Source organism: Macrosteles quadrilineatus, unplaced genomic scaffold (genome assembly GCF_028750875.1).
Source record: "Macrosteles quadrilineatus isolate MER2022 unplaced genomic scaffold, UCM_ALF_1.0 Scaffold_3__2_contigs__length_128488019, whole genome shotgun sequence".
NCBI lineage: Eukaryota > Metazoa > Arthropoda > Insecta > Hemiptera > Cicadellidae > Macrosteles > Macrosteles quadrilineatus.
In genome coordinates, this window is record NW_026542596.1 from 97525618 (window position 1) to 97539838 (window position 14221).

Consider the following 14221-nt stretch of genomic DNA (forward strand, 5'->3'; position numbering starts at 1 on the left):
TTCTCAAATGTTATTAAAGTAATATTATTAAAATAATTAAAGTAATATTTACATTTAAAGAATTAATTAAATAAGAACGCCTTCGCAATGGAAACGCAACTACAACACGCTCCTGTATTGCGGGTATTGCATTGACTTTCTGCAGGCGTTTTTAATTTTTTTTTAAATTTTTTTTATTCTCGTCTCGATAAAAATCTCGGCCAAAAAAAATCTCGTCTCGTGTAACGAGATTTAAAATTTCCCGAAAATTTCCCGAAATTTCGAGACTTGACCATCCCTAATAATTAGTTTAACGAGTACTTATAGGTTTGCTGCAACAGTGAGGGTAAAAAAGTGTTTTTTGTTGTAAAATATTAATAGTTAAGTAAAAAAAGGAATGTTTTTTCCAAATTTAATCGAAATATGTTCATAAACAAGCAAACTACAACAGTTGACTCATTTTTCATAAGAATAACATGGGAATTTTAAATTAACATTTTTTTTCTCCCTAACCATTAGACACATGATAACGCTTCAATATATTTGTTTTTTTAAGCTCTACAAAATGGATTGGAAAGAAATTGTGAAATTTTGTGTTTATAGGGTCAACATGGGGCCTATTTTTACCCTATAAAACCCCCCTAAGCCCCCGTTCACATAGTCCGATCATGCTGGTTTGCGAACTTGTTCGAATAAATGTAGATTAACACGTTAAAACCAAATTTAATCAAAATCAGATCATTTTTGCTTGAGTTATTGTGCTAACGGACACTTATATATATGAATTTGAAAGGATGGTGTTTTTGGCCTCTAGGGATCCCAAAACGAATAAGTAAATCGGTCCCGGGTCTAGCTCTAACCATGAGTAATAGCTTATACCCTATATGGGAAATTCGCTAAAAGAGAAGAGTTGAAAGACCCTGTAAGAAATGGCTGGCAGGATGTCATAAAAGGGAGCCAAAAGCTGAAAGGATTTCATCTCCTGCACAATGAAGGAGAGGAGCTCTGTTTTTAGGTACACTAGAGGGACAGGAGCCTGTTAAATTGATGATGTTGATTATGATAAGGATTATACCCCTTTATTGTTTTTAATAGCAGATAAAACATTTTGTATATCTACACATTTTTAATTGCTTTTCTCCTTTGAAAACCCCACAAAGGGAACAGAAAATTGAGTAATTATTCCAAAACTATTTTAGACAGCATTTGGCATTGTACTATGGCCTACAACGGCGCTGAAGGAAACTGTAAAAAAATATTTTTCTTCATCTCTAAAAAAAAACAACTAGAATTCTGAGATTAAAGTCAGAATTTAACAAGTGCGTCCATTACCCTCTGAAATTTTTACATAAATGGCAAAAAAATGAAAAACTAATGTTTTTCCCTTTGTACTATATATTTTGTAATTTTCTAGTAGGGATACTGTGGACGGCATGTTATAAACACAATATGTTGCAGTCTTTTGTTTACTTTTTCCTTCTTATTTTGATCAACCAACATACTTTGCATACGTACTGATTTCTTGTGTACAAAATGTATTGTATCCTCAGGGAAATGTTTTACCAAATAACATTCACACGATCATAATTATTGCGCAGAGGCAGCCCTACATAAAGGGGAGCAAGGCGGTGTCTGGGGCCTCGCACAGCCGTATTTCAGGTATTAAGAGAGGCCCGTATTAAACTCAAAGTAAAGACTCTCTAGGGCCGCCACTTTGTGCGCTTTTAATAATTTACACTAAAGCCTACACTCGAGGATTAGTATTCTATTATTATTAACACATATTATTATTAGCACAACAAGATGAAACTACAAATTCAACTTACTCATTGGGTCCTTTACGTCTTCGTTAAATACAATATCTCCGGAAAAACTCAGACCTAAGTCCCTGAAAAATTGAAAGTAAAATGAATGAATTAAATAAAACTAAACATATCCAGGTCATATCCTTAAAATTATTCCGGCATCATTTATTTAAGCACTTGGGCCAACGTCAGCCAACGTCTTCAAAGAACCTAATTTGCATAATTTGGCCATACTTTACTACATGTAGTGAGTTTAGTTTTAGTGAATAAGAGATATTTATCTGTTTTAGAAAAGACTAGCTGTAACCCACGGGCTTTGCCCCGTTTAACTTCTTAATTTTCAAGATGATCTCGTTCGCATGGCTCAATCACGTCCTGGTTGAAGTTCGTTCGCTACGCTCACTCACCTTTAGGTTGGAACTCATTCGCTGCGCTCACTTGCCTTCAGGTTAGCTCGTTCGCTACGCTCACTTGCCTTCAGGTTAGCTCGTTCACTACGCTAACTCGCCTCCAGGTTGAAGTTCGTTCGCTATGCTCACTCACCTTTTGGTTGCAAATTAGCTGTTGTCATAAATGTAAAAGAAATAATAGTGCTGCACCCTGTTGGTAATCCTTGTAACTTTAATGCTATTTAACATCATAGAACAGAACCAACTTGTTTAATTGAAACAGCTGTTAAGATTCATTAATTCCATTTCTCATAAGGTTAACATGGGAAACTCCAGAGCCACTGGGACGGAGCCGATTGGACGGATCACGAAATTGATGGTGTATAAACCTATTCCATGAAATTCTACACGTATGTACCAAGTTTCGTGGCAATCGGTTCAGCGGTGTCTGAGTTTATCACTGCCAAATATATATATATATACAAACATCCTCTTTTATACTTATAGACTAAGCACATCCAATATTGCATGTTTATTCCACAGTAACAATGGTGACAGAAAATAATCAGCAAAGTATATGACCATAGGGGCATCCTAGACTGCAATTGAGTGATCAAGTACTAAAGGAAAAATTTGTGTGGTGCTTCACAGAATTATAGAGAGGGGCGGATGACAAAAACTGTTGGCGAGGTAAAAAAACCTCCTTGGTTTTGAGTGGCCACATAGGAATTGTTACATGCAGAGATGGTGCAAGTAATAATAAAACTTTCGTTGTTGTATGTGTAAACATTGTGAATTTGTAAACATTTAAGGAGGAAAAAAACCGGTACAAAAGGCCACTAGTAAACAAACTTATGAACCAGAGAGTTTATGCATGTATAAATAAATGTCTCTAGAACCGGACTCTTGATGCACACACAATAAAATTATTTTTGTTGAAACTAGGAACATTTTTGCATTTTTTTTGGAAATACAGTTTTTACAAATATAAAGGTATTTTTTCAGAAATAGATTGATTTATTCTTACCTCAGATGAGGGCCCTTATCTATTGCATAACGAATAGCTTTCTTCTGCTTTAAGGACAAAGGTCCATCATGGCGCCAGGGCTTCAACCGACCCAACTTTTTCTCAATTTTCTGAACAACAATGTTCAGTTGCACCTGCCAAATTTCCTTCTGTAGAAGTGAAAGCTTCTTGTATACTTTTGGGAAGTATAGCAGCTGAAAACAGAGAGATTTGTTTATCTTAACTGAGATATGGCAGCTTTAGTGATGCGTAATCGCTGGGGTTTAGTTGCAGCTCAACAGATTTTAACGTTTGATGTGTCAAATTACAGGTATTCTAACCTAGATGTGCAAATATGTCTCAGAATGTTAAAAAAGGGCATCACTTAAGTACAGTTAAGGGCTAAATTTTTGGAACAGTGGCGCTATCTGTCGTCATTAAATCAATCTTAATTTACTTAGTTTACAACTAAACATATGGACATGGTTTGGAATAGCCTAGTCCTTAAGGTTAATCACAGACTGCAGGACTTATTACTTCCAGAGCAAATCCGGAATTATTTAAATTTGGATTTTTGCATATGTTTATTAAGTCTGGTTCATTAATATTGTAAAGTATTTCCTAGCAAGACTTGACAACAAATTATTTGTAATAGCTAAATTGATTTACCTTAAAACTGAAACGTAGTTTGCTGGATTAACTTATCACATAGTTTTGGTTAGTTCGGTATGAAGAAATGATTGTTGAAAAGTGCTTATTCTCAATGTATTTACCTATTACCATTTTATCATGTAATTTACAATGTGTATAGTTATTTCTTTGTAGTGATGTTTTCTGTTGTTTCGTTAGCTTTTTCGTGTTTGATTTAAATTTAAAATTAAATGCCACCTAAGACAAAGAACTATGAGTGGCCAGAAGAAAGGCGAACGTGGTCACTTGCAACACCCTCCCAATGGAAAATTTGACGGATAAAGAGCGGCTGTACTAGACCGCCGTGGTGCTACATCTAACCTCAGACAAAAGAAAGTTGAATTTTAACATTGTGAACATTTTGAAACAGTTACATTTTTACTCTAATTGTCATAGAGGAAAGGTTCATTTACCTCATTTGTGGAATTCACCATACTTTCAGGAACTTATTGGAAACTCCCAATGTAAAAACAGGGCTGTGAGACCTAGATTTGGAAATTATTTGGATAATATTCGTCAATTAAATTCCGCCTTTGCTCAGCTCAGAAGCTCATTTAGCTGAGAGTACCTCGTGGCCACTTTCGAAAAATGCTGCAAGTTCTTACTCATTCATCGCAGACTATTGTAGAAAACTGTGTAAACCCATTCATGCAGTTGTCATGCATAAAGAAATTCAAATTAACAACAAACATGCGTACTTTACAAGTTGAAGTGGACTTTGTAATTTCCCCCAGAAGCTACAAAGATGTATCTCTACCGATTCACAATGATCTTGATCCACTTATTACAGAGTTGCCAGATTGAATAATTAGAAGTAGGTCAGTAATTCAGGAAACATATGGTGACATTAACGATACATTGATAACTTTTGTTTACGTTCTTTTATTAAAAGTCGCAGTTTTGCTCTATTTAGAGAAACAGGTTATATAGTAATAAAATATTACGATATTACATAACCCTTAAAGTATATTTTTCATCGATTATCTTTCATTAAGATGGCTTTTTAAAGATTGCTGTCTTTAAAATTCACACCAAACACACAATGATAGTGGCATTTGAGTGTGGAATCGAACCTTCAGATTTGTATTGTAGACTCACCATGTACAGCATCCTGTGCTCATATCCCTCCAGATGGTTGATAGTTGCTTCGATCTCTTCACCCTCCTTGTTACACAGCAGACAGATGTAGTACGGCCCACGAGGATCCAACACCTCCACCAGATACTCCAGTCCAATCAACACGAGATTGATGTTCAAGTACCGACACTCTTCTAGAAGGTCTTTCACGAAATAACACTCCTTCACATCTAAAATAAAAAGGGGTTGACATACCAGCAATTGAGGCATGGCAAGGCGCGGCGAGGCGAAAACGTTTTGCTGTGCCGTCCTGTATTAGGTGTGCGGCCGGCCTTATTTAGTATTGTCAATTATTTTTGTGAAAAATAAAGTATGTTTTTCTTTTTCTTCTTCTAACAAAACTAGGATCACCTGACAATACTCCAGGTTATTTAAAATAACCACATAAACTATTTATTATTTATACCTATTGAAAATTTGTAAAATACTATTACTTTACATGTTTTGAAGTTAATGGAAATGTTAATGATACAAGTTCATTCATTTGGTATCGCACCAGTAATTAAAATTATTAAACCAAAATTTTACTCACCTCTAACTATTTTCATATCTCTTTTGTCATCAAAATTTTCATGAGGATGTGTTTTCCTTTGCATCATTTCATAGTGTTTCCTGCTTCTATTATGGCGAATCAGCGAGGTCTTTCCGTAAACAGACGTGATGCAAATGTTGCAATCGTAACGTTTTGTATTTTCAAACACACACGTGGAGTACACCTTTTTCTCAGACCCATCATCTACAATCACTGTCTTTTCTAAGACATGAATTTCCATCTCAAATTTTGCTGAAACAAATGTTTAGTAATATATAGTTATAGGCCAGTATTAATAAACTAGTATTTTATTAACTGTTATCTCAAAGATTTTGGAAAAAGTTGTATATATGCAACCAACTAAACTTTTTAGAAAGTAATCTGTTGTTTGACAATGAACAACATGGTTTTTTCCTGGTAAATCCACAATTACTGCGGGTATAAACTTTATTGAATCCAAAATTAACAAAACTGAAAAAGTAATTGAGATCTTCCTTGACTTTTCAAAGGCATTTGACAGTGTGACTCATGATAATCTGCTTGGTGTTCTTTCTAGTTTGAATATTCACTATAAGGAGCATAAGTTGTTTTCTTTATTTTAAAAACTCGGCAAAAATATGTCCAAATTCAACTATTCCAAATAGTAAATAAAATACACTTACACACAAAACTTTTATTCTGATTTTAAAACAATAAAACATGGGGTTCCTCAGGGATGTATCCTGGTCCCTCTATTTGTTGTTGTCTATTTGTTATTGTTTGGTAGTTGTTGGTTTTCTTTGTTGTATGAGAGGATTACCAAGATTTATGAATGAAGGAGGTTCTGTATTACCTACTCTATGCTGATGATACCAATATCATAGTTACAGGGGACTGCCAGGAAGAAATAGAGCTTAAAACATTTTTAAATCTTCTGTGAGTCAGTGAATTTTCAAACAATAAAAATCTTTTAATTAATTCAAACAGGGTATTAACATCGATGTATAATAACTCCCTGGATTGCGCGCTCAGGTTGAAGTAGGGCTCTAAAAACGGTCTGTCGCTACCTCGCTCTGTCCGTGAGGAGTGGGGATAAAGGCATGACTTCAGTCCCTGAGGTCCTGGGTTCGATCCCCGCCAAGTCACCAATGGATTTTATCCTAGTGGTAATGCCGCAACCCCTAGGTCTAGCCTGAAGTAATGTGAAAAACAATCCCAGGCTCGTGCCTAGCGTCCTAGGGGAAAAAAAAATCTTTTGGGCCCGAACCATCTCATTTGGGCTCGGACTTGACTCGTGAACCCACCGGGACTAATGATCCGAAGCCGGGACTATCTGTAATTGGACTCGTGAACCCAACTTTTAAAACCGGGTTTTAAAATCCCTGCACTAATTGTGTGCAGCCTATCAGTTTGGTCCGCAGCTTATAAAGTTGCAAGCTCGTGAACCCGATTTTTTAAGTAGCGGCCCAAATACCGGTTATTTCCGGATTCTTGGCTCGGACTATGATAGTCCCGAGCTCGTGAACCGCCCCTATATTGTAAAAACTAAGGTACCAATACAACTCTTTTAACTCTTACACCATTTAATTACTCCCGGAGCTTTTGATAAATTGTCTAAAAACAGTACATTTATTTAGTTTATAGGAATGTTTTGTAAATCTAGTTTTAATAATGGACAATGTGACCTGTTTCATCAGCATTGCTGAAAACTTGAAATGTATTGTGACAATTAAAGGAATATTTAATTTAATTTAATTTCAAAAACATGTTTACATGTGGGTAAATTTTGCAGTCATTATTGGGCTGTATTACCTGTGAGTTTGTCGACAGATGTTAACCTGGTAAAGTTAAGTTTTCCTGCAGCAATCAGCTTTTCCTCTATCCGGCGTTGCTTTTTAGGAGGGTGGTAACTTGTCATGTACTCAAGATACAGCTTGTCTATGGGTAGTGAAAGGTCATCCATTGTGATGTGAAGATCTAAATGCCACTGTGAAAAAAATTTCATTCATCATCGGGATATGTAAAATACAAGCAATGTAGTTAAATTCCAGTAGGAGGTAATAAGTTAATACATAAAACAAGCGTAGAGTGAGTTTAATTCATGCAATGTATCACAGTTATCCTAAAATTAATGCTAAACGGTTTTTAAGTTTTCTTGCTTTGTCAAGTGATCCTTTGTGGTAGTTCACTCCTATATATTCAGACTTTGGAGTTCTGGCGTGAAAAAAATCATCAGGTCATCTAAAGATGGACTCCAGAAGTCTGAACTAAAGCTGTGTACTCTTGTACATTGTTCATGCTTGCACAGGCCTATGAGACTCGGTATGGCGTCAATTGTGCCAGAATATTTTAGAAAGCCGGAGCTAGTGTACGAGGTGCAGTCCCGAGGGGAGACTTCTGGAGCTGATGTGCGCACCTTGCGTTCCCAGTTCAGACAAAGCATGACTCAAGCTTGGGATGAGTCCCTCAGTTTGACGGAGGAGCTGGAGGCATGTAAAGAGAGGATGGGAGAGTTAAGTGGGGAAATTATTAGTTGGAGTAGGTTGGAGTAGTACTATTGAGGTTTAAATGTTCTTTTGTTTGTTTTAGTGGTTTGAATACCAGAAAACAGGGAACTTTTTACTGTTTTTGTTTTTACTGTTCAATCTGAAACAAAAATACAGCTTTTGCTTAATACATGCCGACTTTCTATGTTTTAAATGTTAAAGACACCGTGCTTTGTAGTCTTCAAACCACTAAAGCGTACATAAGCAGACATAAAGCTCAATGGTGTAGCATAATGTTGGAAAGCTTATAAAATGGCGCACTTTTTAACATATTCCGACACTTTCTTGTATACAGGGTGTGAAAAATGCAATAGACCATTGTTTTTTAAATGTTTATCAAACATCTTAATTTTTATCTTTGAATCTATTTACAATGGAGTTTTTACAACTGATCCTCCGTCATTTTCTATTATTCTTGTTCAAAATTTAATGCAGAAATTTAAGTCAGACGTGTAGGCCTACAAATTGAACAGCACGGGTCCTACACAACTACCTTGAGGAACACCACGCAATTTGCAAAGCGGATCTGATGTCTCACTCCCAATTTTGGTAACCTGCAGTCGGGACTCCAAATAGCACCGAAACCAACAAATAACTTTTTCACTGCAGCCATAGCACTTCATTTTGGCCAACAATTCATGATCAATAGAGTCAAATGCTTGGGAATAATCGAAAATAGCTATGTGCTGTAGAGTCCTTTTATCTTTGGCATCGAATAGATCTGCAAACATATTAGTCAGTGCAGTACAAGTACTGTGGTTTTTCTAAACCCTGACTGTAGCTTAGGCAATATATCAAAGTCATCTAGAAATGAAGCTTTTTTTAGTTACAGTACCGGTATTATCTTTTCCATTACCGTATTTTTGACATTGCAGGTAACACGGAGATAGGTCTTAAATGCTGGATGGTTTTTGGGCAGCAGCCTTAGGCAATGGTTTCACATGGGCAATCTTCCAACTTTTAGGAAAAACACCAGAGGCCAGACTCGTGTTTGTCAAATGTGTTATTGCTACAATTGCATATGGGCTAACAGATCTTATCATTTGTATCGATATACTATCAACAACACCTACAGCTTTTGATTTTATTGAGTTCATTGCCTCTTTAACATCATTTTCTGTAATCATTTTAAATTCAGACTTATCGTTATCTCCATGTTTTTTATCTTGTTGAAGTTCATTCAGCAATTCAATGTCTGCATCATTACAAGATCCCATATTGACAAAATATTCATTTATCTTATTACCGGTAATGTCTAAATCAGGGGGGAGCCTATTGTATCTCTGACTACTAAGAATCTCACAATTTTTTAACAATTCCAGAACCCCGCAGGGTTTTCACACAAGGCAAGCTTGTTAGAAAAGAATATTTTCTTAGCCTCTTGGATCATGAAATTCAAACTATTTCTTATGGTTTTGTACTCACCAGTCTGAAGCATCTCTGGTCCTCCAATATTTGTTACAGTGTTTATTTTTAACAATTGACAATTCTTTAATTGTTTCATTTCCAAGGAGCTTTTTTCCCGTGTTAGGCTACCTTTTTACAAACAATAGGAGCAACCTCATCAAACACTTTCTTTATATGATCAGTAATAAATTGCTCTATCACATCAGGAGACTCTAGGTTGTACACACAATTCCAGTTAGTAGGCCTATCAGCAATTATGTTTAGTGCAGTATCTGCATTAAGTTAAATTTGGAAAAATCTTTAAATGTGATTAGCATCGACCCCCTTTTGTCTTTCTTACAAGATACGGTATATAACAATATATTAGTTTATGATCAGTCATCCTCATTCCTCTGTGTAGTCAACTATGCTGGGGTAACTATGACTCCAACTCTTTTAATCTCGGCTGATTTGTCTACTATGATGTGGTCAATCAATTTTGCCAAGGTTTCCAATATTAGTATCCCCCAAATAAATGACTGATTTAACTTCAACAAAAAGGGAGCGAAACAGATCCGAAAGGCGAGTGTAACCATTGTAGGAAGGACGATAAACCACACTTACCAAACTTACTCCCTTTGAAACTCACCACCACACAGAGATGCTCAATACCAGGATCAATGAAATCAGATAAGTAGTACAGCTGAGAGTCGATGCCGTCTTTCACAATGCTACACCACCTCCTGGGTAACCATTTTTAGCAATTCGATCACAATGAAGCATTGAATATCCTGGTATAGCATAACTGTCTGTGGATGTGTTTAGGAGGAGCCAGGTCTCAGTACGTAACCCCTAAAATGTCAAATCTAAAGTAATCAACAATTGAGCACAGCTCATGGGTACCGGTACGCTAACTTAATATCAATTGAAACTATCGATTTGATTAGTAAACCTTCATGCGATTTTTTCACCATCAGCAAGTTTGGTTGGTTAGGTTAGGTTATGATACCTAGTTTAATTTTATAATAGAAATATTTTAAAATATCGTTTATTAATCGATATTTTCAATTCGATAGTTTCAATCGATATTAGCATAGCCCAGTTAAGAAACTGTACCCCAGCTCATTGAACGCTGTGTTTAGAGACCTTGTATTGACATGGGCCACTTTGAGATTCCCCTTACCCCCCCCTCGCCTACAGTTTTCCGGAACATGAGAGGCTCCCGACGCATCTCCAATATTATTGGAGAAGCAACCCACACTCTCAGTCCCGGGAACATGACAAGGAGGGGCAGCTCCATGGGAGAGAGCACTCACACAATCCATTCGGTTGTTTGTGCCAACATATAGCCTATGAAAGTGTACCCTCTGGGAACCCTAAACATTGCAGCACATTCTTCTCAAAACTACCAAATTACCTTAAAATGTGTTATTACCCTATTCAATGCATAAACTTACCCTACAATGAATAGAATATGGTATCCAAATTAATAGAGCTAATGTTTCCTAGGTTTTCATTGGAACTGTAGGCCTAATCATAAATAAAATTATACATGAAGTTGTAACTTATCAATAGTCAGAGCTGTAACCTACATCTCTGTAAGATAAATTTCAAAACTAATCTCAAAAGTCAGCAGAATAGCTTTGAACTGGTGGTGGGCTAAACTAAAGTAAAAAGTTATTTAAGAACAAGAAGTTCAAGTTGTTAAATGTTAAATCGTTAAATCATTTAAATTAAAAGTAAAAAAAAAACTAAGAACAAAGAACTTCAACAAGTCAACAAAGCAAAAAAAAACTGTGAAAGTGAAATGAAAACTTTTTCTTCTTCTATCTTCTTCTATCGTTGGTCTAGTTTGCTTAAATAAGGTGGATTGGTTAAACTACCATGTAGCCACATTTCTTTAAGCATGACATGACTGAGTTCTATTTTTGTAAAAACAGTTTTATAGTTTGCTTGGAAGCAGGCTTAATTTATTTTATACAGCTTCGTTGTGCACTTGATTTACGATTGTAGTGAAATGGGTTAAGGTTCACTTCAATCTATCAATTATCAATCATTAAGATGGGGACGCCACTTAGGTGCGTATTTTAACCCAAATATGAGTGAAGAATGAGTGTAGTGAGTGTAGAATGGTGTGTGATGATCTGTGTAGCTTTGTTACTGACTAAGATCAGCTGTTTCATTAGCCAGGATCATTTATTTAAAGACTTACACTACAAATCATAGACACTTTGAGCCTCCAAATATGTTTCAAAGACATGGCTTACTTACTCTACAGATCATAGTGCATATGAGCCAAGAGTATGAATTATTTTTTAATTTAGGAATAAGCTCGTATAGTATACGAGCCAAAATACTGAATTATACATATTTTGAGCTCACTTTAAGAGCCGATTCCTGAATTATAAAATAATTCGTACGCTTGGATCATGGTCATTATGATCTGTAGAGTAAGTGAACCTTCCTACTGTATTTTTAAATATAAGACACGAGGCTCATAGGCACTATGATCTGTAGAGTAAGTGAACCCTCTTCATTTATTTTATATTTTCGATGTAGTGCAGGTGAACCTTCTATTTTATAGGCTATACTATTTTAATATTATTTACAAAGCTCGTATAGACTATGATCTGTAGAGTAAGTGAGCTGTCCCCATGAAATGCGGTAGTGTTGTCATGCAGTGTTAATTAAGATACCTATATAAAAATAATAAAATAATTTTAGTTAGTTATTAGTTACTTTTATTTTCAAACAGGATCCAACACATGTATCTTTGATAATTAGCTTACAGTCCGAAGTCTATTTTTAAAACCTATCATTCTCTATTTAGCAAAGTTTTTTTACATACATTACTATGAAACATAAACATAATGCGCTCTATTTTGATCTGAGCTAGGCTATATTTTTGATGATTTATTACTTTGTATTATGGAACAAAATATATCTGTTCCAGTTTCTAAGTTCTAATAAAGGGCTTGTGATAAGTTTAAACAGAAGGCCTTTTACAACTTTGAATAAAAGGTCTGTGATGAGTATGTGACAAGCTATACCAGAATGCCTGTAACAAGTTTAAACAGAAGGCTTGTGGCAGGCTTGTCTGGAGGGAACTTGAGGTTTGCTACAAGCTTGCCACAAGTGTACAAGCCTGCCGTTATACACCTGTAGAATTTAAACTTATGCTATACTAGCTGTAACCCGCGGGCTTTGCCCCGTTTAACTTCTTAATTTTCAAGATTATCTCGTTTTATGGCTCAATCACGTCCTGGTTGAAGTTTGTTCGCTACGCTCACTCACCTTTAGGTTGGAGCTCGTTCGCTACGCTCACTCACCTTTAGGTTGGAGCTCGTTCGCTGCGCTCACTTGCCTTCAGGTTAGCTCGTTCGCTTCGCTAACTCCCCTCCAGGTTGAAGTTCGTTCGCTACGCTCACTCACCTTTTGGTTGCAAATTAGCTGTTTTCATAAATGTAAAAGAAATAATAGTGCTGCACCCTGTTGGTAATCCTTGTAACTTTAATGCTATTGAACATCATAGAACAGAACCAACATGTTTAATTGAAACAGCTGTTAAGATTTAATAATTCCATTTCTCATAAGGTTAACATGGGAAACTCCAGAGCCACTGGGGCGGAGCCCGAAAGGATTTTTGAAATAAGAATATGCCTATATGTTAATCGGGAATGTGAGCTATCATCATGCCAAATTTCAGCCCAATCCGTCCAGTATTTTTCGCGTTCACTTGTCACAAACATACATCCATACATCCATACATCCATCCATCCAAACTTTCTCATTTATAATATTAGTAGGATTGTTGCATAATATAGTAAATATGTTAAAATAGTGAACCATTGGATCTTATGAGTGTTCGCCCACTGTACGACAGACGTACGACCACGATAAACTGTCATGATGCTTAAAGTTTTGACAGAACAAGTTTGTGACAAACCTTTCTCAAGCTTTTTTTGTTACCTACCTGGGTAGTTTGTTGGCAACTCTTAAGAGCATAGCCTAGACGAAATCTATGCAACCGTGTCGGTCAGGGTCAAGCAAGGATAAAGACAGAGAAGTAACATCATAGACAAAAAGAATTAAATATAGACCGTCAGCTGTGCTGCGGTTAGGTTCTGGTGCACACCACTGGAAGGGTCATATAGTTACGGCGCACGCACTACGTAACTACATGGCGCTCCCAGCGGTGTGCGCCAGAAACGAATGTAACCATGGTAACTGCAGCAGGGCTCACAGTCTATATTTAATTCATTTGTCTATTGTAACACACAAAGGATGCATGCTTTTGGGTACCATTGAATGCATCATCGGTTTTTTACTTTCTCCCCCTATACCATAGTATATGGAGAAAGTATTGTTTTCGTCAAAATTTTCGAGTTTGAGTTTAGTGGATATATTCGTTTTGGGTCCCCCTGGACCCAAAAAAGTGGTTTTCGAAGTGATGTCTGTGTGTGTGTGTGTGTGTGTGTGTGTGTGTGTGTGTGTGTGTGTGTGTGTGTGTGTGTGTGTGTGTGTGTGTGTGTCTGGATGTGTACAGAGCTAGAGACTACACCTGTGGTCCGATTTCGATGAAATTTGGTATGTAGGTTCTAATCTATGGTAGCTCCAGGCGTTTTTTTCATTTTTTTGAAATTTTGATTTTTAATGGCGATTTCCCCATAAAAACCCATAAAAAACAGGAAAAATTCAATTTTCTCAAAAATGGCCCGAACGATTTTGATAAAAATTTACTATGTTGTAGCCCTTAAACTTCTGAACAAGAT

At 36.3% G+C, this 14221-nt stretch overlaps 1 protein-coding gene across 1 annotated transcript; it reads right to left on the reverse strand.

Moving 5' to 3' along the window:
* Nucleotides 1-1788: 1788 nt before the first annotated feature.
* On the reverse strand, nucleotides 1789-7435 carry LOC128989396 (uncharacterized). Its single transcript, XM_054411286.1, has 5 exons — nucleotides 7330-7435; nucleotides 5539-5790; nucleotides 4968-5176; nucleotides 3201-3394; nucleotides 1789-1867 (listed from the first exon to the last, which is right to left on the reverse strand). The coding sequence occupies exons 1-5, from the start codon at nucleotides 7433-7435 to the stop codon at nucleotides 1789-1791; spliced, it is 840 nt and encodes a 279-aa protein (XP_054267261.1).
* Between the last annotated feature and the right edge of the window lie 6786 nt (nucleotides 7436-14221).

What these genes read in the sequence shown, in the direction of transcription:
- LOC128989396 (XM_054411286.1), bottom strand. Translation starts at nt 7,435, where the DNA reads ATGACAAGTTACCACCCTCCTAAAAAGCAACGCCGGATAGAGGAAAAG. An exon ending in ATCTGTCGACAAACTCACAG is followed by an intron (nt 5,791 to 7,329) that starts GTAATACAGCCC and finishes CATTTGTTTCAG; the next exon opens with CAAAATTTGAGATGGAAATT. An exon ending in AGATATGAAAATAGTTAGAG is followed by an intron (nt 5,177 to 5,538) that starts GTGAGTAAAATT and finishes TTTTTATTTTAG; the next exon opens with ATGTGAAGGAGTGTTATTTC.